The 26,533-nt window shown below is 40.1% G+C and overlaps 1 protein-coding gene across 3 annotated transcripts; it reads right to left on the reverse strand.

Moving 5' to 3' along the window:
* Positions 1–311: 311 nt before the first annotated feature.
* Positions 312–2,748, reverse strand: LOC149298357 (rho-related GTP-binding protein RhoA-D-like). 3 transcript variants are annotated; one of them, XM_089487441.1, is made up of 4 exons: positions 2,620–2,748; positions 1,775–1,862; positions 631–761; positions 312–485 (listed from the first exon to the last, which is right to left on the reverse strand). In XM_089487441.1, the coding sequence occupies exons 1-4, from the start codon at positions 2,746–2,748 to the stop codon at positions 312–314; spliced, it is 522 nt and encodes a 173-aa protein (XP_089343567.1). The 3 variants fall into 3 exon arrangements, with proteins under 3 accessions (XP_089343567.1, XP_089343566.1, XP_089343568.1); XM_089487440.1 differs by having other exon boundaries at positions 1,775–1,895; positions 2,593–2,748; XM_089487442.1 differs by lacking the exons at positions 631–761; positions 1,775–1,862 and having other exon boundaries at positions 2,593–2,748.
* Between the last annotated feature and the right edge of the window lie 23,785 nt (positions 2,749–26,533).

Raw genomic sequence — 26,533 nt, forward strand, 5'->3', positions numbered from 1 at the left:
GTCCCAGAATCCCACATGTGCTTATCAATCCTAAAACAATAAGGAAAAAAAAAAATGGTCTGATTTAAGGGTGGAGCGGGGAGGTAAAGCTTCCTCCTGCGTTGCACCCTGAACGTGCCTATTCATAGATGGATCTACAGGTGAGGAAAACCAATTAAACAAAACATGGATACAGACAGTTACAGTACAGACGGTGCATACAGCTCTTTGCTACTGAAGTCTCTGGCATTGGACAGCAGGTGGTGCAGCAGCAAAATGAGCTACCCACTTTGTTCTTCTCTTGGTCTTTCTGAGTAGGCCGTAGAACCTTCTTAAAGGACAGTGCAACGCTGCTTCTTCCTGTGTTTTCGGACTTGTAAGGCGGCCCGTGTGGCCATTTCAAAAACTTCCCGCACTCCGTCTTTTGTTTTGGCAGAACATTCCAGATATCCAAAGGCATTGATCCTGTTGGCCATTTCTCTTCCATCTTCTGGTTTAACTGGCTCCTACAAAAGGCAAAACAGGAAAAGTGTTGGAGGTCATGCTAGGCATTGTAAACTGAAATACAAAGTTTTCACCAAAATACCTCATCACAAATGTAAAATTTTATATTACACCCAAGAAAAGTAAGCCAAGCATTGAAGAAAGTACCTGCTTCATCTTTGTCAGTTCCCTCCGTGTATGCTCATCATTTCTCAAATCCTTCTTGTTACCAACTAGGATGATGGGCACATTAGGGCAGAAATGCTTCACTTCTGGGGTCCATTTCTCAGGAATGTTCTCTGGAAAGAAATTAACAGATCTTCCACTTCACATACTGTATTGGCTCGGATATAGGCCGCACCCGAATATAGGCCGCACCATAAAAGTTATGTGCTTTATTAAAGAAAAAAGTTTCTGCCGCCCCCCCCTCCCGGGATATGCTGCCACTCTATCCCCCCATCCGAGATATGCTGCCATTCTACCCCCCCCCCGAGATATGCTGCCACTCTATCCCCCCTCCGAGATATGCTGCCACTCTGTCCCCAAGATGTCCCCCCCCGACCAGACTTACCGGTGCAGACTCCACGGGGCCGCCGGGGGACATCTACGCATAACACGTATTCAACTTCCGGTGCCGGAACTTCCGCCGTGGGAAGTACCGGCAAGGAAGGTTGTTTGCGCAGACGTTCACCGGCAGCGGCGATGCGAGCATAAACAACCTCCGCTGCCGGCACATCTGCAAGATGTGCTTTAAAATCTCACTTGCCGGGACTCCCCCCGTGGGAATTCCCGGCAAGGGAGATTGTTAAAGCACATCGAGCAGACGTGCCGGCAGCGGAGGTCGTTCACGCGATGCGCTTAGACAACCTCCCGTGCTGGCAGGGGAGGCTGTCTGAGCATATCAGAGAGTAGGATACGGGTCCCCTGCACCGCTGCGGGGGATCTGTATCCTAACCCTGCTGCCTGCATGTCCCGGGCGTCAGACCCCGAATATAGGCCACACCCCCACTTTAAAGACTTGAAGTGGGGGGGAGAAGTGCGGCCTATATTCGGGCCAATACGGTGATTCTACTTTGTTTCTCCTATTTACGTGATACATTGATGTTCTTTTGAGGTGATCCATATTTGCAACAGTGCCTGCTCCCGTAAGTAGGCAAGTCCAGGGACATGGTACCCAACCTCGGGACCTGTGGCACCATTGCAAACCCTTCCCCCCAACCAATCCTATCTTACCGCTATGGGCCGAATATAATCATAAAACAATTCACAAAGAAATAAATAGCTAGATTGATATATGAAGACATATGCTTACCTAAACTATCTGGGCTGTCAATGGAGAAGCACATCAGGATCACGTCTGTGTCGGGGTAGGAGAGAGGGCGCAGTCTGTCATAATCCTCCTGCCCGGCCGTGTCCCACAGAGCCAGTTCCACCTACGGTGAAATAACCTAATTAGTTTGCACAGAAGGAAACGAAGGATTATAGGATTAGGAGCAAGCAGGAGAGGCAGAGAGGAGTGGAACTGGAGAGGTACTCAGTCTCTAGGACACTGATTGTATAACTGCCCTAAATACCAAGTAGAATTAGAAACTTCACGGCTAAGCGCTGTACATTTATATCTACCAGCAGGCAAAAGGCAGGATCTAATTCTAACAGTACCATTGAATTTCTGGTTTCTTTATTAGACCTACTAAAGCTGCAGTAAATTCTAAACTTAATTCAACTGAAATTACATAGAAAAATGCATAACCCAAAAAAAAAAGGTAATAGCTTTTACATTTGTTTTAAAGAATGTAGTACTGTGATATAGCCTTATGATAAATCTTGTAAGATGGTAAGTCAAAAGCAACTGCTTATGGGCCCCTAGCAGTAAGGCCCACAGGACTGAATACTTTTTTGTAAGGGCTTAAGATGGAATATCGTAGTCAGGACCTGATCAGGGCATAGTGACATATCCTTCAAAAGGGAAAATAAAAGGGGAATAAGATGCAGATGCTCCCACTTAAGAATTGTGAGGACCATGGAGGTTTTGTTCTACACACACACACACACACACACACACACACACACACACACTTAGACACTGCTATTGATGAAGAAGCATGCCACTGGGTAATCTGGTGAACATACCTGTTTTCCATCTACTTCAATGTCTGCAATGTAGTTTTCAAAGACGGTTGGGACATAGACTTCTGGGAATTGATCCTTGCTGAACACAATGAGTAGACAGGTCTTTCCACACGCACCATCTCCGACAATAACCAACTTCTTCCGAATCGCTGCCATCGCTAGAGAGACAAGAGAATTATTATGTAGCAAATACTTATTTAATAATGCCTCAGGCTATGTAAAAAAACACTAATTACCATATACAGGCAGTTCAGATTTTAACTCATAGTTACGCTCATAGGAGTTAATGGAAGCACTTTCTGTGCATTAAACAAGCCAATTAGCTGGTGTGTATGTGCGGGGGGAGGGGGGGGGAGAGTATATCACAAATTTATGGGGAATTCTGGGATTTTTCTGGCACCATTGTAGCCTTGTGTGTTACTAATGATCATAGAAGACAAATTCCTATCTTGCTCACAGCTATAAAACAAGTTATAAGAGCTCAAATATACATAGCATCAAAACCTCTCTGAAAACCCACCTGTTCAGGGAAGTATACAAAACATTCCTTCCGATTACTCCCAACCATCATAATCAAGCCATTTGAACAATCAACAGCTTCAAAACATCATCGCAACCAGATCAACTCATCCCATCCAAGCCGTCCTCTGATTGTCTCGCTCCCCTCAACCACGACTAGATTGTAAGCTCACAAGAGCAGGGCCCTCTTCTCCTTTGCACCAGTTTGTTATTGTATGTGTTTATAAATTGTTCTACTGACTGTAACAGCACTGCGGAACCTCCCGGCACTTTATAAATAAAGTGTAATGTAATGTAATAGCATTCTTTTTCTTGGTTACTCTCATTGTATGCCATCTGTTTATCTACCACTAGGGGGCTAGCAGTAGCCTGCTAGAATAAAGAAGAGAAACAGCTTCTACTTGTACTGAACTTAAGCACCAGCGTCTGTCATATTACAAAGCAAGGACGCATCTCAAAATACAAATGGAAGCCTTACGGTCCTAGCTGTCAAATGGATAGATGTATTCTGCAAATATTATGGGTCGCTAACATGATAGAACTAGGGGCAGACGTGCTAAATGGTTCTTAAGTTTATTTGGAACGCTTGGTCCGGACCTAGATTCAATATAGATGTAGGTATATCCTGTGCATGTTTAACTCACTGTATTAACTTCTGCTACAACCCCTATCTGCCACTCTCTCTGTAAAGTAAAACTTTCCTAACATTACATATAAAAATCCATGGCATTATTACAGTGGAGGGTTTTTTTTTTTTGCTGTAAGGTGACAAAGACAATCAGAAGCTTGAGGAAATGCAGACACATCCTGTTATTATAAACCATGGCAGCAATTTGGATGTTCCGGGAATTAGAAATTGCAGATTTGCCGTATGGCAACACTCCTCTCATGCTAACAAACAAAGTGTGCATGCCTTTACACATTTCACTTTGCACTGTAAAAGCAGAGGCGTTGTTGAGTTAGAAGTGGCAAGTCAACTGTTGTCGATGACTTTAACCCTACTTTTATATTATCTATGTTGCGAAATCCACTTAACATCATGTGGTGTAGGTTGGGAGTTCTAAGATCTTAAAAGAATCAGAATAAAACCGGTTTAGGACAGAAGAGAAGTAGAAAAAATAAAAACTCAGCTTCAGTGTGTACAGGCTTATTTTTATGGAATGAAAAGAGAGCAATAGGCACAGCTTCCTTGTAGACCCTAGTTAAATAATGAATTAAACACACTCCAAGCATACGTGATAGAGATCAGTATAAATAAAATTATTAAAAAAATAGATAAAAATTATGATATAACAATAACCATTAAGAAAAAAACAAACTGCCATCAATGTGATTTATTCACACTGGGGAAGCAAATCTGTAGTGGTGCTTGGGAGGGAGGGAGGGAGGGAGGGAGAGAGGCATTCAGAGAATTCAAGCCACATTCCTCTAGAAAGCCGATTAGTGTCTACTTATAACACACTTTACTGATCCAACGTATCCAATTCAGTCTCTTCCACAAAACGCTGGGGCTTAAAGAGGGAATAATTAGAGGCAGTTTCTCCCTTGAAACCAACCTCTCAACGTGCAGAAACCTGGCAGGCATGTTTAATTAGACTGCCTTTATAGAGGCCTTTCCCCACTTACTAATGTAGAATTGGCATATTCTAATATACTCCAGTGTTCTACTCTTATTTCAGTGTTTTAAGAATACGCAGATGAGTTAAGTTAATTGTTTATATCAATGTATTTCCAAACAAGTAAAACAAACAACAAACAGCAGCTAACCCAAACCAGGAATTAGTTTGCACTACATCAATTCTCCAGTGAAACCAATTGGGCTCTGTTGGAAAGACGCTTAAGAACCACTCCCTGCTGTGCCGCTATCACCAGCTCACAACCTTGCTTATCTATTACAGCAGTCTCTCTATAATATACCGGACAATATTTATAAAAGGGCTATTCTGTAAATCCACTGGGTTCGGTTATGATTCTTCATGTACAAATTTGCCTCCAACTTCCTCTTTATAGACATGCTTTGCTCCATTCTCAAAAGTTCTAGCAGTAAACTGTACTCAGAGTAAATTATAGGCATTATACAAGCCAAACGGCAGACATTGTGCAGCATTGAGAACTATGAGATCAACCATCACTGCCAACATTCAGTTGGTTCCTAAAGATGGACTCAAAACTGTTTAACATACATATTTTAGGTGGGTTTGTTAGTTTGGTCCAGCCTACTACCCAAGTTCCTACAGCACAGCCTTTTGGCATGAATGTCCGACAAGCAGAGAGGTGTTGACCAATAAAGCTCTATGGGGAAAAGGCACTTTATTACCATATGCAAGACTTCATTACATTACTAGAAAAAAATCAGTTAAGTGTGGTGCGTGACCAAGTTTGGTATGTAAGCAAAATATCACATGATCGCCTATAATGGTGACCTCCAGATCGTCAGATAAAGTATTGGAACAAAGTGAAACAAAACCAATTTCCTTACTGTATACAACATAGTACTTTAAACTCAAGGCACAATATTATTTAATGAGGCTTTTATTTCTTAAAAGCATTGAAAGGGAGGGCTCCGGGTAGAGCCTGGACGTTTCCAGGTGTATGTGTATATTATATACAGAAAGACATGTTCTGAGCACTAAATCAAGACCCATTCTCTGCATCAACGGAACAAAAAGGTTGGCAACATGCCTGAATGCCAGGATTCATTCATGTAACCAAGAGAATCCATTGTGCAAATTCTGTCCAATAATTAAATTATTTATAAAAACACAGGTATCTATTTTCACAAACAGCCAGGTTCTCATCTACCCAATGAAATCCCATGGACTTTCCTAACCGAGGCTAAGCAAGCAACTATAATTTGAATCCTGGTTAACTCCTCTCCAAAACAAGTTCTTGATGCGAGGCCCGAGTACCGCAAGAAGTATGAAGCATCATTTATGATCAGAATAGCCTAACTATATTTCAAATCATGAAGCAGCAAGGTCTACAGAAAAAATTTTACTGAACAAAACCCTGAATTAGAGCTCGTAGAGAATCTCCCGTATAACCGAAGCAGTCACAGACTGCTATTTTGATTGGGGAATTGTAATTTTGTTTTATTGTTCTTCGAAGATGTATCAAGCTTTTTAAGAAACTGATATTTCAGCAGCTCCAATAACATGCTTAATTCTAACTTCCCTGGAACTTGCTATAAAAATCTTTATGACCAAAACCTATAGAATAACCTGCATGGTAAGTGGAAACTGGATGTATAAATCTGTTGTACAGTAATACTCAAGGGTGTCAAGGTGTCTGTCTTACAATAAAAACTACCAAGTCTTTTCTGAAACTGGAATAATTAAAAGTACTCATGCACGGTCTCCAAATTACCCACTACCGAATATGATCGAGTTGGACATCTAAAGTCTTTCCAAATAATAAATCATGAATAACCAAGCACAGAGGAATGTACTATTTCAGACAGGTAAAGAAAAGACTCACGTAAATATTAAATAAAATAGTTCTGCAACTAGGCACATACTGAAGCAAAAAAAAATAAAATGGCCAGATATGGCAACCCTAGACCAACAAAAATACCTTATCAATCCTCCAATCTCCAAATTTTGACAATATAAGGAATCCCGCAATTCAGAAAAAATGCAGGAAAGTTGAAGGCTAATGATACCAGGGAAGGAATATAAAGTTTCTTTCTAAGCTGTCCCTTCCACAATGAGGGGTGCTCTTCTAACTAGAGAAACTGCTTCGTCATTACATGCACCCTCTTCCAATAATGTTTATCACCTTGATACATTTGGGGTTTTAGGTCAAAGGTCTGCTTTGAAGACCTTAACAAATAAGTTTTTTTTATCAAATATTTAGGCAAATTTGTTACACGTGATGCATATTACAGATAAGAGACTTGAGCTTTGGTTGCCTCATCTCATGTTTATGTCACGCTGGCACAGTTTCCCTTTGAGAGACTGTCCAGACATACATACACCGCTCCTCTATTCACCAACTTGGGTGCCTTACAGCAAATAAAGGGCAGCTAACCAGGAACAAGGGCATATACAGCGCAGCAAGAAATGGGACATGTATTTAATGGTATGATTCTTCGATTATAACAGCCAACTCTGGAAATTAGCAACTCATTTACCCCTCGAGCATCACCATTATATGGACACGTAAGCTGCCCACACGCGGCCTTTCATGAAGACTTGATGCCATAACCTAGCACTGTGCGGCGTCCAACAAGCAAGGGGGACAGACATCTGTTCTTACATATTTGTAAAGACTTTTCAAATGCATTTACCTATATTAAACTATTTTCACCCTTACAGTTTTCTGAATTAGGATCACATGCAGGCAGAAATGTTCTACGCTTTCCCCAACAAGCCGCCCGTGTAATTTCCATGTTTCCTTCTTAATTGAATTACTCAATTATATTATAGCATAGAAAAACAAACAATTTAAAGACAGTTTAAATGGTTATTAGCTGCAATGAAATAGTACACGGCAATTATAATCTAAAGTACATTTATTTAAAAAACGTGTGCTTGTAAGACAGAAAACGCTCCAAATTATTATGAAAGGAATAGTTTAGAAAATGTAACCATTATAAGCCTCAAAAGGGAACAGTCACACGGTGACGCCACCACAGCCAAGCCTCTAGGTTTGGTTGCTAGTCAAGCCTTTATCAAGATGGACCATCGGTATAAACAAGGCCAAGTTTCCATAACAACCCCTCCACAACCAGCATTTGCTGGAAATAAGCTCATGACTTCGCCATCTGCATCACTCCTACATTAAATGATCCGGCAGTCAGTCTATGGTATGTTCCAAATTCCACATGTGTTTATTTTCATTTTTATACCTCTACCTTAGGCATCAAATAACTGTTTATGAAACCACAAAACAAGCCAAGACTGCTCAACATCCCTCCTTAAACTAATCGCACAAGAAGATAGGTAATGACTTGTGGACATCCCTTAAACTCGTTTGCAGACCTCTGGGCGTTGAAATAGATGCTTCTGGCTTATTTGCCGGTACTTTTTTTCCCCCTTCAGAGATGCTATTTCCACAAACCATAGATGCCCTGGTGTACCAGGGCCTTTCCCCATTAAGGTGCACAATGTGAATTATAATACAGTGGTCATTTAAAGGGTTGAACCCAGGTAAACAGGCAGCCCGTAACCATGAAACTATTGAAGAGCAGCAAAGAGAACCCAGGGACTCTTCTTGCTCTTCCTTCCTCTCTCTGTCACAGCTATAATTAGCATGGATATGTGTCGAGCGAACGGTAACCACAGAGAACACAAAAGCCTTCGCCACACAAAGAATCCAGCAATTTAGCTCTTTTATCAGTAAAGAGGTAGTATACTCTTGTACTCCATCCAGCACCGCTTGTCAACCTGACGTCTTATTCACCGATAACTTAAAGGGACACCATCACCAAACCAACAAATGCATTCTTTAATCACAGCAACTTCTACTAAATCACTGGGAGTAATTTAGCTGATTTATTACCATTCTTTAAAAATTGACAGCCTAGAGTCCCATACAGCCCCAAAAACAAAGACATACGGAAGCATTTAGGGGGTCTCTATCACTCAAGCACATCACCCCCTACTTTTCACACTAGTCTTCTGCTGAAACCCTTCGGAGAAATTCTTTAATGAAGAAAAAAATAATCAATACATAATATTTTAATGTGTGGCAGTGGTAATGCCCCCTTTTAAGACATTTACAGACTTAATTACCAGGCTGGTATATTGAATTACAGATCCTTTACAAAATCTGCATCAGATCTCTAAGAGGTTTCAAATAAAATATCCTTTTCATTCTGCTGTCAGTTTTCATGGTACTCCGAATAAAATTGTAAACCATCACTTTTATCATAATTTTTAATGGTCTTAAAACTAGTCACAGAGGTTAAATGAGATGTTATTTCCCTATTCTTGCACTTACTTGTCAAATGACCTTCCAATCTGGTCCAATGAAGGCAGATTCAGTGCAAATGCAGCAGGCTTTGAATGTCTCTTTAGTTTAGTATATAGGAATAAGAGCAGTCCTAACATCCACCAAAGGATGGGTCACAGGGACTGCTGTTTTGGAATGCATTCTTCCCGATTATGTCAGCATTTGTGGGAGACATTATAGGGAACAGTCACATCCCCACTGCCCTTGTTAACTCCTTGTGTCTCAAAATATACAAACTGTCAAGCCGTGTAAAAAATAAAAATAAAAAAATGTGTATATATATATATATATATATATATATACACACACACACACATACATATACACACACATATATACATACACACACATATATATATACACCGTATTTGCCGTATACCGCAAATGCTCTGAACCCCCCCCCCGTCTTATAATCGGGGTCGTCTTATAATCAGACCTCAAATAGCTCTGACTATGAGACAACTAAGATCCAGATCCCCCGCAGCTGCAGGGGACCTGGATCCTCCTGTCTCTCCCCCCCCGCCCCCCGCCCCACTTACCGGTACTTCTGAGTCCCCGGTGTGTAGCTGGGGCAGCGTGTAGATGTCTACGCGAATCACGTAGACAACTTCCGCTGCAGCAGGAAGGAGGTGTGGCTAGCAGCGGGGGTTGTCTGCGTCCATCGCGCAGACCTTCCCCTGGCTGTCAGAGACGCTGATCTCTGACAGTCTGGGAAGGTCTGCGCGATGGACGCAGACAACCCCCGCTGCTAGCCACGCCTCCTTCCGGCTGCAGCGTAAGTGCGTGGGATCTACACGCTGCCCTGGCTACATGACAGGGAAGTCAGAAGCACCGGTAAGTTTGGGGGGGGGGGGCGGGGGAGTCTTAAATGGGGGGCATAAGGCATTTCTGGAGGCAGAGTGCTCTGTGAAATGCCTTTTAACCCCCTTAATGCCACTCTGCCTCCAGAAATGCCTTTTTAACCCTCTATATGCCACTCTGCCTCCTGAATGCCTTAAACCTCCCTATATGCCACTCTTCCCCATAATATGCCTTTTAACCCTCTAAATGCCAGAGTGGCATATAGGGGTATAAGGCATTTCTGGAGGCAGAGTGGCACATAGGGGGTCAAAAGGCATATCATGGGGCACAGTGGCATTTAGAGGGTTAAAAGGCATATCATGGGGCATAAGGCATTTCTGGAGCAGATGTGCATAACTGGGGGGCAGTTTGGAAATAAAACCAAAATATTTTTCTCAATCATAGCTTTTATTAAAAAAAATAGTTTAGATGAATTAACATTTACTGGTAAAACTTTTTTCCTATAGGGTCGTCTTATATTCAGGCTTCTTTTTTCCCTAAATTAATATTCAGATTTGGGGGGGGTCATCTTATAATCGAGCAAATACGGTATATATTATATTTATATATACATATATATATACACATATATATATATATATATATATAAATTAAAATCTAGATAGAAATGAGACAACTACACGGATAGAAGGAACATTTACCAGTCAACCTTATTTAAAGATCAGGTTTCGTTTTCTAAGCACACTTGTTGCCATGTCTTTCCAAATGACTCACCTATGACATTCGCCATTTGTTTGCCGAGCTGCCCTTGGGATTCGTGTGGACCCTTTAAGCTAGATATATCAGGGGGGGGGGGGGGGGATGGTGTTCTTCAGCTAGGTACAAATGAAAAGCAAACAGTTTTCCTTAAGATGTTTTTCCCCCACCTACTCTTGTGAATTCTTTAGTGGAGTCTTTAGCATGAAAAACAAACCTTTAGAGATCTGTCACATCAGTTTCTTGTAAGGTTTAAATAGATAAAAACAACTTTTAGAGGGCTGTTTGGTTTCTATTGCAACAAACTTGTAAGTGCCTGCCTGTGTTGCATGACAATTTAGAGAGCACCAGAGATAAAGTCTTTGATGCTCTATTATTGTGAAAAATACCAATAATTTTGACGTGGGAACACTTTCCAATCTCAGTACACCATGATTTGGATGATGAATCTTCATGGAGCTCTATCTTCTATGTGGACTAGGTAAGCCACTTAGACCTACCAGAGGAAGGCATGCCCCAAGTTCTATGGATCAAACTTCATATTACCCAAGAAAATTAAATAAAAATTATAGGAGCCAAGTATCTACCACCCAGCACTGCTCAGATTTCTGCACTCAGGAAATTGTAACAATCTACTCTCCAATACGCTTCTATCAGGTGGAAAGAAAAAGAAAATGACTGGCCTGAACTACCTTATGAATTTGAGAGAAACACCCAAAGGCATGCAGAGGGACCAGAAATACTGGATGCCGGCTTAGATTTATAGGTAATTAACCTGGTCACATGCTCCATGAACCGGTCAGCTTATACAATTGAAACCATGCTTAGTGATTTCATAGATAATTATCCTTCCCACTCTTCGAGCGGGTAATGCTTAATGTCTAATATATTACTATTTTTATAAATCATTGCGTCTATTTCATTCATTCCTTCACATTTTCCTTGTGTGTCTTATTCTTCTCGTGCGATAACCTATTTGTGCAAGACCAGATTTTTAAAGTGGTGCTTTTGAGCTATGAAAACAGCTGTATTGTGTCTGTACACATACAGCTGTACGCCTGTATACATACATATAGAGTATGTACGGATACATACATACACATACCGTTATGCTATGTAGTCTAAACAACATATGCGACAAGAGGCATCTCTGCATTTGAAGGATGGAGGGAAAAACATTAAACCCAAAACTATAGCCCATATAAGAGAATACAGAGCACCACATACCAACCACCGTAGGGTTAGAATACTTAAGCCGAGTTAAAAATAGCCACAACATTCCTTTAATGCCGAGGAGGACTGCACAGGAACTATAGGAGTAGGGAGGATATATGATTGGGGGAAGCAAATCAAAAAAGAAGCAATCGCAATATTTTCTGAACCAACGTTGGGTACAGTGTTCTGTCCAGTATAGTCCAGTGAATCTGCCATGATTAAAGCAATTAAGGGTACATTCCAGATAGTAATGGAGCCATGGACACCTTAATTTTATTTATTTATTTATTTATTGAGTGTCTACAACGGAACTTCCTCTAACGGGTTGTAAAAAATTTAACATTTTCACCCAAATCCAAATTTTTATTTTTCCTTGTAAACAGCCCCATAAATATGTGTATATTATATATATATATATATATATAATTTGCTTTCAACGTGTACAGTGCATGTGAACCGATGACTCAGAAAATGTTAAATTGCTGATACATACTTGGGCTAAGTTCATATATATTTCCCTTAGCCAAGAAATCACTCCATCATCTGTTCACATTACTGGTATACCAATGCTCAAAAATACCGACCTGTATTAGCTTCGGGGGAGAAACTGAAACCCCATTCTATCCAACGATAAAGTCTTATCTGTAAACACATATACTACTAAGATATAATGTTCCTGAACATGGGGTGGAGAACTATCCCAGTTTTGGGCCTAAGTAGTTAAGCAATATTTGTACTAAATGATGTGTTTATACATAGAAGCAGAACAAGAGCAGTGCTTAAATGGCACCCTGAACAAATATTTACAGTGTTCTCACATTAATCAGCTCTCATATGAATAAAAACACCACGTTGTTTATCTGGTGCAAAGTTATGTAGGTGTAGAGTTATGAATCTGGGTCTGATAATGTTAAATTAACCCTTGTTAATTTATGATCAACCTCTCTCTCTTCGCTAAAGGGAAAAAAAAAAGTGTTTATTCTGGTAAAAAATTTCGAAATCTGTGTCCTTTTCCACGTCACGCTTTAAATCAGAATGTTTGTCGGGAACAGGCGTCACAGTATTGCACTCCCTAGTACTCCACAGTAAGAGGCAAATACGTTTTTAGATTATTTGGTTTATTCAAATCCATTATTACTCTTCTGTCTTACACAAATAGCCAGCAATAGGTCAAATGTTGCATCCTTCTTTGAAATGTTAAAGTCGTGCAGCAACATGAAATTCCTGTTGTGGAAATTAGTATTTTGTGTTTTTATAGTCTGACCATTATCCATAATTTTCACTAAAAGACATTTTATCCATCACTGGGAGCTCTATATATATTTTTTTGTGAAGCGATAAGTAAAAATAAAAAGATATATAGATATACATGCCATTTGTATATTCTCACCATATTTGTAATAGACTTGTTTTAATTAAGGGGTTTTTTTTTTTTTTTTTTTTTTTTTTTTTTTTTTTTAATCGGCAACAGATGGATTCTTCCACAAATCCATTAGTAATCCAAACCGTATACCACAACGGGATCTCTTTTTCATGCACACTTAACTCATCAGTTATCAATGATCAATGTGAATATTCAGATGGAAACTGTTCTCAATTACCTAACAAACCAAAGTAAATGTTTGACTTTATCCTGTTAATTTTTATGGAAGCCATGGTGCTGCTTTATGCATGCCTAGCCATCAAAGCAACATAGGGAACAAATGTAATCATATGTGTAGCATGGCTTCCGTATCACTCAATCTACTTGGAGGCAAGATTCAAAGTCAACAACAACACGAACACAAACAAGAGATACTAGGAGGAGAAGAGGGGTTACAGTCCGGAACATGTATGGATATGTTCTTGCAAATGATTGGCAGCTTAATACATACAGTCAGTGGCAGGACAGTGATCCCATTGAAATCAATGACGTGCAGGGAGATGTCTTTGGGCTAACATATGTCCCGCAAGCAATATAGCTTGGGGTAAGTGGTAAATGCATATGGATGGATTCTGCAGAATCCCCCCCCCCCCAAAAAAAAAACATATTTGCAAAAGCAACACCAGGAAAATTCAAAGGGACCACACAGCTATTATGAGCATTACAGCTAAATGTCAAATGTTGGTAATTTGACTGAAAGACAAAAAAAATGTTAAAGCAAGTAACATAATGTGAAGGCATCTAGAAGTACCTAAATGCAACATGGTTGACGTGATCCTACATAAGAATAAGATATCCAAGAATGGGAGAAAAATTATGCAGATCATTCCCAGCAAACTACATTTATATTATTCTCTAATTAGAATGTTGTAAACAACGCACATATGGCGAAAAAAATTTGAATTTCAATTAGACATTTACATGCATAAGGTTATGAACAGAACCTGCAAATATTCCCATTCAACGGGACTACTGAGACAGTTAGGATTCTGGAATGTTGTCTACACATATGATTTCATTCATTCTGTTCGCTGTCAAAATATTTAATAACTACAATCTATTTAAAGTATACTCATTCCAATGGTTTCTAATTAAAACCTGGAGTTTTATAACAAACACTGATGCCACCTGCTTCTGAGTTTGACAAATCACACCATAAATGTATTTAATTTAAAAAAGAAAAGTTTAAATTGCATGCACTGTTGTATTTGGCAGTATTATAACAAACCAGAAAGCCAGGTTTACCGATCCAAGCAGATGTGACACGGTCTTAGCTAGGCTTGGTTTCTGCATCTCATGTTTTATCATCATAAAACCACCAGAGAAAACGTTGGCTCGCTATTGAAGGAACACTCCAGTCCAATTTTCAAGTAAAATGTACACTGGAGTCTATTTTGTATGGTTTACAATGTTTGTTTTTTTTACTGCACATACTCTTAACAACTCTCCCAGCTGCCACTGGTAAGGTAGTAAGCATACGCTTCCTACGTATATTCAGCACAAGTGAAATGTATTGCTTATTTAGCATTTGTGCCACTGCTCCCATTAACTACTATAAGTTTTAGAGAGCATGTACAGGAAGTGTACTCAAGCATGCTTCCTGCTTCTACTTCCTGTAGTTTCTTAGCCAGGGAGGCGGAGAAACTACCTGGCGTTGGAGGCGGAGTTAAGAGAGACATAGATCTAATGTCCAATAACTAAAGAAAGCCTGCATCAGTTTGTGCGCTGTAAAGTTAATTGCAGTGCAGGCGAAACAGACTCCAGTATGCATTAAAAAGAGCAGCCAATCAGTGGCAAAAATGGTTGGACCATTGAGGAGGATGGCAAGTGCTTTACCCTCCTATTTTATAATTAATGCATATTAAAGGACTCAAAGTATTTAATATAAATTCTTATGTGTTGGGGGACCCAAATGTGGTAGAAAAATGTTGTCTAAATGTCTCCTGATTGTGGGATGGGACTTCCTATAAAAAAAAAAAGATAAAAGAAAAAAAAAAAGATAAAGTGGGGTCCTTTCATACATACATGGCTCACATTTGTTTTGAGCTATTTCAGCCATACAGGCACATGATATATTGGAATGCAAGACTCATTGCCCAAGAATTAAGTAAGCAAAAGCCTAACCATTATAGGATTAGAAAAAGCAAACACTGCAAGATGAAGACACGTCCCACGGTGACCAGACTTTTTCTCCGACTGTTAATCAGCAGGAAATAAACATCAAGGAAATCCTAAGAAAAAATGAAATCTTTCATTCTACACAAATAAGTAACTTACCTTCTATCGGCTGTATCCTACAGCTTGTTTGAAAAGGTTTCTGTAAGCCGATTCCACTTTCAGAAGGGAGCAGCTCCACGGCCCATGTGCAGAGAAATCCAGGAATTCTCTACAGGCTAAAAAGCCAAAGAGTTCAAAGGCCAGTGGAAGGGCACTCTTACCCAGAACCACCGCATGCCTATGCACCCTGGGAGAGATTCCATCAATGTTTGCACTGTACTGCCATTCTCTGCATTTAACCCTAAACAATTGAAAGCTTCCTCTTTAATGTACTGCTTATTGTCACTAACTGGTCCACTAAAGAAAAATGCATATGCCAGTATTACTATCGTTCAAAAGTTTAAGGTCACCCAGCTGTTTTCACATAAAACATTTCGAGCAATGCTAAATAATTGCAAAAGGGTTTTTTTTTTGGGGGGGGGGCAAATTGAGCTACAGTAGCTCGTCTGTTGGATTTTACCACACGTGCCAGCCTTCGCCCCCCACTGAGCCTTGGCCGCCCATGACCCTGTTGCCAGTACACCGCTTTTCCTTCCTTGGACCACTTGATACCGACCACTGCAGATTGGGTACACTCCACAAGAGCTGCAGTTTTGGAGATGCTCTGACCCAGTCGTCTAGCCATCACAATTTGGCCCATGTCAAAGTAGCTCCGGTCCTTACGCTTGCCCATTTTTCCTGCTTCTAACACATCAACTTTGAGGATGAAATGTTCACTTGTTGCCTAATAAAACCCACCCAGTGATCGTAATGTTATGGCTGATCGGTGTACACACACATATAATACGTATACAGGTGTCCGCTTAAGAATGAAATTGGAGAAGTAAGTGATAACAGCCACGTGCCACCCAAGCAATAAAACACAATCCTACGGTAACACTTTACTTGCCAAGGTGAAATGTAATACATGCCATTCTAGCTTTCAAATGGTAGCCCAGACATATCCGTGCATGTCGGGTTATTTTAACTCTTCAGTGCTCCCAAACAGATCTTTATGGATAAATTGACACATAGGAATCTGGAGATAATTCTCAAGTTTAGGCTTGTTTGAACAGAACTCTTATTTCTTTAAGTCAAAATCCTTATACAATTCACAACTTGCTTTGTCTTACCCATTGTATAGTGCTGCAGAATATGATGACCCTATATTAAAATTATTAATATAATACTTAAATACCATACTAAATTAGTTTTAGTGGAAGTAAACCATGGCTTCAGAAAGCTGCATTATTATATAATAAACCCAATACAGCGTCTCAGGTTCACATTTGAAATGCAACTATGTGGGCCCAAAATCCTAAAATCTGTAAGACTGACCGACGTTGTTTTAGGTATTAAACTACTTTTTTTTTGCGCAAACACAGCTACATAAGGCTTCTTAAAGCAAAGCAGCACAAATGAAAAGGTCTAGCTTTTGACATACATTTCCCATATCAGCCTTCAAGTAAGGATGTGAATCATGGATGATGGTAGTTTAAGAACAGCGTGAGCTCAGCAGCTGGCCTTTCTATCAGGATTTACTTTTAACTCCTGATAGCGGAAGATGAATACGTCCCTTCAACTTATAGCAGAGGAACATACATAAGTGAAGATAACGGGGCTGCAGTGATAAAGAAGTCTTTCACCCATCTAGTCCTGGCAAGCCCAGACAGCGTAGAGCTGGGGAAAAAAAGGGTGTGGGTGGAAAAAATAAAATATGTATATATATTTATTATATATATACACACACACACATACATACATACATGCACTTTTTTTTTAATAAAAAATGGAGGCCATTTCTACAATAAATTCATATTAATGTTGCTGTATCAACAACAGATTTATCACAAAAAGGTGCAATAATAATAAAATGTGTTAAAATACATATTTGAACTATGTTGTGACCATAACAATTCTGCCAGAGTGTCAAAATACGGGGACAATGAAGATTGTCTAATATTATAAACCAGAGATGCTCAACCGTATTTTATTATACTAAAGTCCTTATTCAATCCATTTATTAAAATCCATTTATTAAAAATTAAAATCCAAAATATTCTAACATGCTCAATGTCTCATGGTTAGAATAAGACAGATGTGTCATTTCGAATTGATGACAGAATACTAGCAAACCTTGTCTGTCTAGATGGCTCTTTAACCCCTTCAGGACCGGGATTTTGATACTAAGGTGTCGCTAAAGGACCGGAGCCGTTTTTGTGTTTTTGCCATGTCTTTCTTCAACTGTAATTTCTCTCTTATCAATTGGTGCACCCACACAAATCATATATTGTTTTTTTCAGCACAAGTAGGGCTTTCATTTGAAACCATAGTAAGCTGGGTAGTACATTGTTTTGTTTGAAAAAAACTGGAAAAAGTGGGGAAAAAAATGAAAAAACGCATTTTTTTTACAGTTTTGTATACATACAAATTGTACACACATTAAACCAATGGGAAAAAATTATCCCAAATATATTCATTAACTTGTCCTGATTTGGAAACCACCCAACATGGCCAGGATTTTTATCTATTTTGACCAGTATAGGGCAAATATTGCAAGGCATGCATCACGTTTTTGAAATGTAATTTTTTTCAAATTTGGCATGGTAGTCTAATAACGGCAATAGTTGTCACAGATACTGATTACCCCCCCAAAATTATATGTTTATGAACAGTAGATAAGTCAAGGTGTACAACTAGGGTCATTTTGACACTTTTCAAACAGGGATTTTATCGCCAATTGCTGCCAAATTTTGAGGTATTTTAATATTTTTTTGTTTTTTTTTTGCATATGTTGCAATGTTGCTTTAGATTTTATATTATATTTTGTATAGAATATGTGCAACTGCAGAACAAAACACCAAATTGTGTTCACCAACATCCCCCGGTTCCAACAAGGCCTCACATGCATGGTTCATGCATTTTTTGAGGAAGCTATGAGGGCAAAACTGGAACATGCGCATTTTCGTTTTCACATTTGGAATTTTCTGAAATTGGTTTCCTGGGCCCATATCCCATTTGGGACATTTTGGAAGCCCCCTGCTGTAAATTACCCCATAAAAGTATATATTTATGAACAGTAGACAAGTCAAGGTGTTCAACTAGGGTAGTTTTGACAGTTTTCAGCTAGCCTTTTCTTCACTGATGTCTGCCAAAGTTCACGGAAAATTTATTTTATTGCGTTTTTAACAAATACATTTCAATGTTAAAATGTATTTCTTGCACAGCATATGTGCAACAGTGGAAGAAAGCACCACATTTTGTTCACCAACACCCCCCGGTTCCAACAAGGCCTCACATGCATGGTTCGTGCATTTTTTGAGGAAGCTATGAGGGCAAAACTGGAACATGTGCATTTACATTTTTTTAAAATATTTTTTTCATCAGATTACTTGTAAGTGACAGGTTTAGGCCGCTGACATCAATCAGGGAGACCGATCAATAATCAGCGACTTAAAATGTCACCGACAAGTGATCAGGTAATAATTATGATTTTTTCATTTTATTAATAATTTGTGTTTTTTCATAATTACCCTAGATGACCCCTCTCTCTTTGTAGAGCAGGGTCATCCGTGGGCTGCCATAATGATCCGATCACTCCTATTGGCCAGGGGCGATCTGATCAGCCCAGCATTTGACCTGGAAGCACCCTGGACTTTCAGGTCAGTGCTGTTATTTTTTTTTTAATTATTATTATTATTATTATTATTATTTTATTCATTTTTGTAAATGTATTTTTTAAAATTTTTTTTTTTTTTAATTATTATTATTATTTTTTACATTATTTTTTTTAACTCTTTCAATGCTGATGCTCCATTGAAGCACAGCATTGATTGATATTTAGTCCCCACAAGCTTGTGGGGACTAATATTAACCCCTGCAATGCTGCGATGGGGGTCATACACAATCGCAGCATTGAAGAGGTTAATTGAGGAAGAGGGGGGTAGGGGTTAACTGTGGAGACCAAAGAACCCTGTCTCCCTGTCCCTGAAGCTGCCTCTGGCAGCTGGGACACAATCTCCAATAGACTGGAGATTGTAGGGGAGGAGTCTCTCTGATCAGTCCTACAGGACTAATCAGAGGACTTCTGGGGGCTCGTTTTTGCTGTTGCTGGTCTGCCTGGGCTTCCAGGCAGACCACCAGCAGCAGAACCACCTAAAAAACGTGAATTAACCCCTTCAATGCCGCGATCGCGGCATTGAAGGGGTTAACGCTGCACTGACGCTCTCATGGAGCGATCAGGCAGCAGGGGGGTGTTGGATCAGGTCCCCACACTTGTGTGGGGACCCATTCAATACCCCCCCCCCTTCCCTGAAGCTGCCTGTGGCAGCTGAAACAGCGATTGCAGATTTTTCTGCAATCGCTGTTTCTGCCTACAAAATCACTCCGTGGGAGTGATCGTGGGCTTGGGGGCGGGCTTAGACAGGCTGTGCTGTCTGCCCAGGAGTCCTGGGCAGACAGCAGCAGCAGCGCCCCCACGATCACCGCGATTGTGGTGATGTGGGGGCGTTTTTTGGAGGAGACGTACCTGGTACGTCCCGGTCTACCGGTGACTGTTAACCAGGAAGTACCAGGTACGTCCCGGTACTGAAGGGGTTAATGGCAACCAGCTGTAAATTGATGTTACTTCAAAAGAATGAACACAATCTTGTTGCGCATGATTCACTGTGTACACGGGGCAAATAGTGGCACATGCGTGGATTTGACACATGCTTAGATGTATCACAGCAGTGTTCTTCCGCCTGTGAGACTGGATAATACTTTTTTACTGAGCCAGGAGCCTTTTTGAAGATCTTTTGAAGGAAACCATTAGAATAATGGGTTATGTATTAAGTACCTTCAATAAATCTTCCAGCTTAATATGTTTACAGGAGTATGTAGAACAGCATTACTGCTGGCCTTTCAATTGGCCAAAGGGAAAGTTGCTTACGGGATGCGACTACGGGGTAGCCATTCTACCAAGATTGTGGGTCGACTTTGGGACCCATGCCGATTCATTGATCCGTTTTCTACCGTCTCCATCTCTCGCAAAGGAACAGAAAAGGGGGGGAACAGAACGATTTTGGGTCAGACAGAGGGGCTGTCTTTAAAAGCTTTTGATATTCCACTAGAAATTGTCAACCTAACTTTGTTAAAAGCAAAATCAAATGAACCGGCTATAACTTATGTAAACAATGTGTTTCCCGTTTGCCAATTAATTTTTGTCGATTATTTGCAGGTGAATGTTTGTGTCACGTGCAAATCACATGGGGCCTCGGAGTGAGAAAACTCGTTTGCGGAAATTGTTTCTTTATGGAGTCAGGTCTTGAGGAACACGCAGGAGGGCCTGATGGATGGGAGAAAAGGGTCGGTAAGGTTGACAAAAGAGATCTTTTGCTTTGTACTCCTATTGGCAGCCCTTGCAGGAAGTTAAAACACACTTCCTGTGCGCTGTGTGTTTGATTTTAGCTGGCTGAACATGTACTTGAGGCTTTGGGAGATTAAACACAAGAGTCCATGAGGATGTGAACAAACAAGCGATGTTACAAGAAGATGGTGGCTTTCACAAAATCGAGACGGTTGGAAGAAAAACAAATGTCGCACATGGGTATAAAATGTAGGGTAGGGCGTAACGAGCATAATTAATAGGAAAACTAATTTTTTTCTGACCACAGAGAAGCTCCTTTTCCTAGGATAATCACCCCTTAAACCGTTACCACAAAGAGTGAACAGATGCTCACCTAACTCAAGCTCCCGGTTGGAACATTACCAGGAGCAAAAGTATTCTCAAAACCCAGAGCATGGAAAGTGCAGCCTTTGCATCAGCCTTTTAAAAAAAACTACAGTCTGAAGCGCGATTACACAAAATCTGAAGGGATGCCATTTGGGACTTAAGAACAGTTTTCCTTTGATGACTTCCAGAAATTATAGTTTCTGTAAGAACTTGTTTTCATAGACGCAAATTCCTAAATTATTTACATTAATTATTCAACACGACATTAAGAAAAAGGCTGTTTTCTGAAAACAATAAAAAATGTGGCGAGGATGCCTATGCTTTGTGTTCAACGAGACCACAGTATCAAAAAAATATATTTGACAGTCTGCTTTTTCACGTTTTTCTTAATTGACACATAATCCTGCCCCCTTCACATTTTCTTACATATTTAAGAGTTCTAAAATGTGCTTAATATTCAACTGATTTTAAATAAGGGGCACACCAGACAGTATAAAATGCGGTCATTAATTTTGCATTTACAAAGATGCTTAAAAAAACTCATAGTGGCTGAAAGTTTTACAAAGTGATCTTATCACCATAGCAATCATGGAATGTTCTTGCTTACTGTGTCATTCTGTTGGTTACTATAGTTACACCACCATTTCCCAACCTCTCCATTGATCCTCAAATACCAGACAAGATCGATTGCTCTCCCAGAGATCCTGAAAGATCTCAGGGAAAATGTAAAGTGTATATGCCGAGAGGTGCTGCCTATAGAAAATGTAATTTAACCTCCTATAGTAAAGAAGAAATGAAACTCAGGGGCGGGTTCAGTACATTGATAGACAATAGGTTTTTACGGAGTGGTTTCCATCACTAACCAGATATATTATCAAAAAAAGACAACAAATAAGCTACAAAAGCCTCACAGTACGGTGACCGCATGTCCATTTGCCCTCAAACAGGACCAAACATCAGGTTCCCTCCTCAACTTTGTAAGGTCACAATTGTACATTTTGTATTTTATAGTTTTTAATGTTATTGTTCATTTTCACTCTTCCCCCCCCCCATTCTGGAATCTGCCTCTATAAGTAAATGTAATGTAGTTAAACTATGGGGCATTGGTAAAACCTTATAGTCCATTAAAAATGATACCCAATAACAACCTCATAGAAGCAGTAACTGTAGCCGATTTTTTGGAGTGGTAACCATACTTTACATACCCCCATCACGGTTGCAATAACACACTGAAATTATATTGTTGGTTATTTAATTTTTTTAAAACACAACTATGATACAAAGAACTGGAAATATTTGAAGAATAGGAAGGAAAAAAAGAACCATAGCAAAACAAACAATTCTACGATCTACAGCTTTAACCTCTAGTACGCCAAACACAATGGTTAAAAAAAAAAAAAAAAAGAAAGAAAGTTATTTAAACAGGTTGCCATGGGAACTAGAACACAGAACCTTTTGATAGCTCCCCAAGCTGATTGTCTCTTAAGAACAACTCACAGCCTCCTTTGCCCCTCCCCTCTATAAACACTCCCATCACCCTGGATGCCACCTCCAAACAGGACACTCCTGTCCCTTTCGTCACCACAAGGCAAACTGGTTTCAGGAGCCTGTGTGAGCCTTTTTATAAAGATCAGGGTGTGTGCTACCTCCTGTTTATCCACAGGGATAGTCAGCCGTGCACACAAAACACCATATTCAAATAAAAGTAGCATTTTACAGTTATGAATACCTGCTGGGTTTTGGATCACCAAGATGGTTTTGCATGGAGGGAAGTTAATCCTTTGACGGAATCAACTCACAAATAGAAACATAGAATTTGACAGCAGATAAGAACCATTCAGCCCATATAGTCTGCCCATATGTCCCGATATAAGGACTCAGACCCTAATCAGTCCTTGTGTTATATTTAGGATAGCTTTACGCCGATCCCATGCATGCTTAATTTCACTAGCTATATTAGCCTCTACCACTTCTGATGGGAGGCGGTTCCACTTATCCATCAGCCTCTCAGTAAAGGCAAAAAAAAAAAATACACAAGATCATGAAACTGCAAAAATGGTTACATATTGGATAGTTATAATGAGGAATTACATGGATGAGCACTTAAGCGATCACATCATTTTTATAAGTAAGCAAAATAAAAATTAATCAAACATTACCAATTAAGTTAAATTGATCATCTAGTTCATGACCCAAAGCCTAACAATCCCCCATGACAGCCAGATCCAGCTCAATTCAATGTCATGTAAATATTTATACAAGAACCTGTAGCTAGCAACATAGAAAAAAAACAAAACAAAAAAAAAACAGACCTCTGCATTAAAGTGTAAACAAGTTTTGTATTAGGCTAGATCGCTGCACCCCCAATAGAAGAATCAGCCACACATCCCACCCCAAAATAGTGTGCCTAAAACTTCACCGCAAGAAAAAAAATAAATAATAATAAAAAAACAGCATGATCTAGAATTACTGAATAAGGTTGTTGTTCTGGATCACCCCCCCCCCTTCACATTGCAGCCCCACCTCCCTCAGTTACTGAAAGGGTTAAGAGACAGTTTCTCAGACACCCTAGGGAATTCCACTTTTGGGATAGCAAGGTGGGGATGTTTCAGTTTCCATACCTTAAGACTTCAAATGTTGTTGTTTTATATGTTTGTTTGGTTGTTTTTTTTTCCTTGGTTGAAGAATCCAGAATCTTTTCTCTTTTCTGGCTTAGGGAAGGACTGCAGTGTCTTGAGCTTGGATATAGCAGAGCTAAACTGTGGATTGGCAAGAAAGCTCCCACTCCCTACCCTCTAGACTGCAGGCTTCACTGGTGGAAGGAGGGGCAACTCTGTGCTAGAGGAAGAATTAAATCCTCCACCCCCTCAGGGTTCACTATGACATCATTGTCAAAGGATTATGGGAGAGGAGGTGGAAAAAAAAAAATTAACCTGTTTAGTGCTGACAGTTTTCTAGAGGCCATTTTAAACTGTCATTTTCAACAAATTAATAATGATTATGTTTAACTAATGCAATCTGTCTATTGATCATTATTAATTTTTTTCTGTTTTTTTTATTTTTTTTATTTTCATTTGTTTGCAGCCAGACAAATTGAAAGTTGGGCCCCTGGAAATTTTATACGCTTGAGAAGTGTAAAATAATGGCAATGAGAGTGGAAAAAAATTTGTACTCTGGAGCGGTTTTATCATATCAGTGTATGATGCGTGCAGATGTCTGAATTGGCCACCTTAATTAAGAATGTGAAATCCAATATCTTGTGGTCAGTGGGACAATATCACTTTGAGACCCAAATACCGTATGTCCTTCTCATCTAGCCTGGTGCCCCTATATTTAGGAGCTTATAATATATGGTAGGTCTTGGGATCGCATTGTTAGAGGTGGTATGTGTCCTGATTTTTACCAAAATGAGTATAACTTTAATGAAAGAGTGGTAGATAAGTGGACAAGCTTCCCAGCCGATGTGGTACAGCAGTAATGGTGGCATCATCTATGTTCCACTGGTCAGCTGTCACCACTAGGGTGACCATATCGGCTTTTCTTCCAGGACACAAATAAAGTTCACATATTGCTCACTGGCACATATAAACTCCTGCCCCCTGCAGTACTTGGAAGGTATAAACCCAAAAGGGAATCCTTACTCAGGTATACATTACACATACTGCAGGGGCAGAACTTTGCATGTGCCAATCAGCAGTATGTAAAATCTACACGTGTCTTTTAAAAACACAACCTAGTCCCATCCTATTCGTTATATAGTTATATATCTAGTAATACATTTAGTAGATTGCTCAGAAGGTTGGGGGTGCGGGGAGAACTGCGGTGGTGTGTGCTGCCTATACACCTACCTTTGTAATATAAAGGAGGTGGTTACTAGACATAGCAGACAATCGCTCCATCAGCCAATTAAGCCGTGGCCCACCAATGCTACCAATTTAGGCATAGTTGGTATATAAAGGAATATGCCACTGCGTAAAGATACCTCTCAACTTCCAATGCCGGAAGGTAGAGCTTGGGAGGTAGAGTGTCACTCAAACTGTCAGCACTACTGTACATGCGCACAATTCTGTGCCATGTCTGGGTACCGAATCCCACTGTTCAGCCAAACTCTATAAGGTAGATAGAGAGGCAAAATCTGCACAGTTACATAGTTACATAGGCTGAAAAAAGACATGCGTCCATCAAGTTCAGCCTTTCTGTTAATTTGTTGCTGTTGATCCAAAAGAAGGCTCTTTCCAGTTTTGCACTAACCAGGGAAAAAAATTCCTTCTTGACCCCAAAATGGCAGTCAGATTGCTCCTTGGATCAATAAACTGTTTCCCCATAATTAAAGATTATATCCCCGAATATTATGTTTTTCCAGGTATCCATCCAGTTGCAGTTTAAACGTCTGTACAGACTCCGATAAAACTACCTCTGCAGGCAGAGAATTCCACATCCTTATTGTCCTTACTGTAAAAAACCCTTTCCTCTGCTTTAGACTAACTCTCCTTTCTTCCACTCTAAACGCGTGACCACGTGTCCTATGCATAGTTCTGTTTATGAACAGATTTCCACACCATGGTTTGTATAGGCCCCGAATATATTTATATAATGTTATCATATCCCCACAGTTGGAAGGAATGTACCATATTTGCCCGAATATAGGCCGCACTTTATTCCCCCACTTTAAGTCTTTAAAGTGGGGGTGCAGCCTATAATCGGGGTTTAGCGCAGGAATGCACCCCGGAACATGCAGTTGACTAACTGCATAATAGATACCGAAAATGTGAAAATACAGTGTGTTAGTAGAATACTGTTTTACTATTCCACTAATGTGTATTTTTTTCAAAAAATCTAAATTTTTCTTTAAAAAAGCACCTAACTTTTAGAGTGCGGCCTATAATCGAGCCAATACGGTATATATCACACTTAACCCCTTCGCGACCTTTGCCGGTTCAGGACCGTCATGACATGAAGGTCGCTAAATGACCTTTGACGGTCCTGAACCGTCATAAAATAAAATAAGCTTAGAAAGTGATCAACGATCACTTTCTTCGCTTAAACGGCGTTACTGTAATGCCTCGATGTCGAGGCATTCAGTAACGCCGAGATCGGCATCGGGGGCCATGTCTGGCCCCTCCCCGGGGCGTCAACAGCCGCCATACATTGTATGGCGGCGGACGCCCGTTTTAAAAGCGTTTAGGAGGCGATCGACGATCGCCTCCTAAACTTAAATGGTGTCGCTGGAATGCCTCAATCAGGAGGCATCCAGCGACACCAAACACTTACCTCTGGGTGGGCTGTGACCGCTCCGGAGAGCG

Source organism: Sceloporus occidentalis, unplaced genomic scaffold (assembly GCF_023333645.1).
Source record: "Sceloporus occidentalis isolate IW3139 unplaced genomic scaffold, rSceOcc1.0.p SCAF_33, whole genome shotgun sequence".
In the NCBI taxonomy this organism is placed as follows: Eukaryota; Metazoa; Chordata; class Lepidosauria; order Squamata; family Phrynosomatidae; genus Sceloporus; species Sceloporus occidentalis.

Excerpts from the sequence above, each read along its gene's own strand:
- LOC149298357 (XM_089487440.1), bottom strand. The coding sequence starts at position 2,748 with ATGGCAGCGATTCGGAAGAAGTTGGTTATTGTCGGAGATGGTGCGTGT. Across the intron at positions 1,896-2,592 it reads TTGAAGTAGATGGAAAACAG|GTGGAACTGGCTCTGTGGGA; the intron begins GTATGTTCACCA and ends ATTTCACCGTAG. Across the intron at positions 762-1,774 it reads TGACAGCCCAGATAGTTTAG|AGAACATTCCTGAGAAATGG; the intron begins GTAAGCATATGT and ends ATTTCTTTCCAG.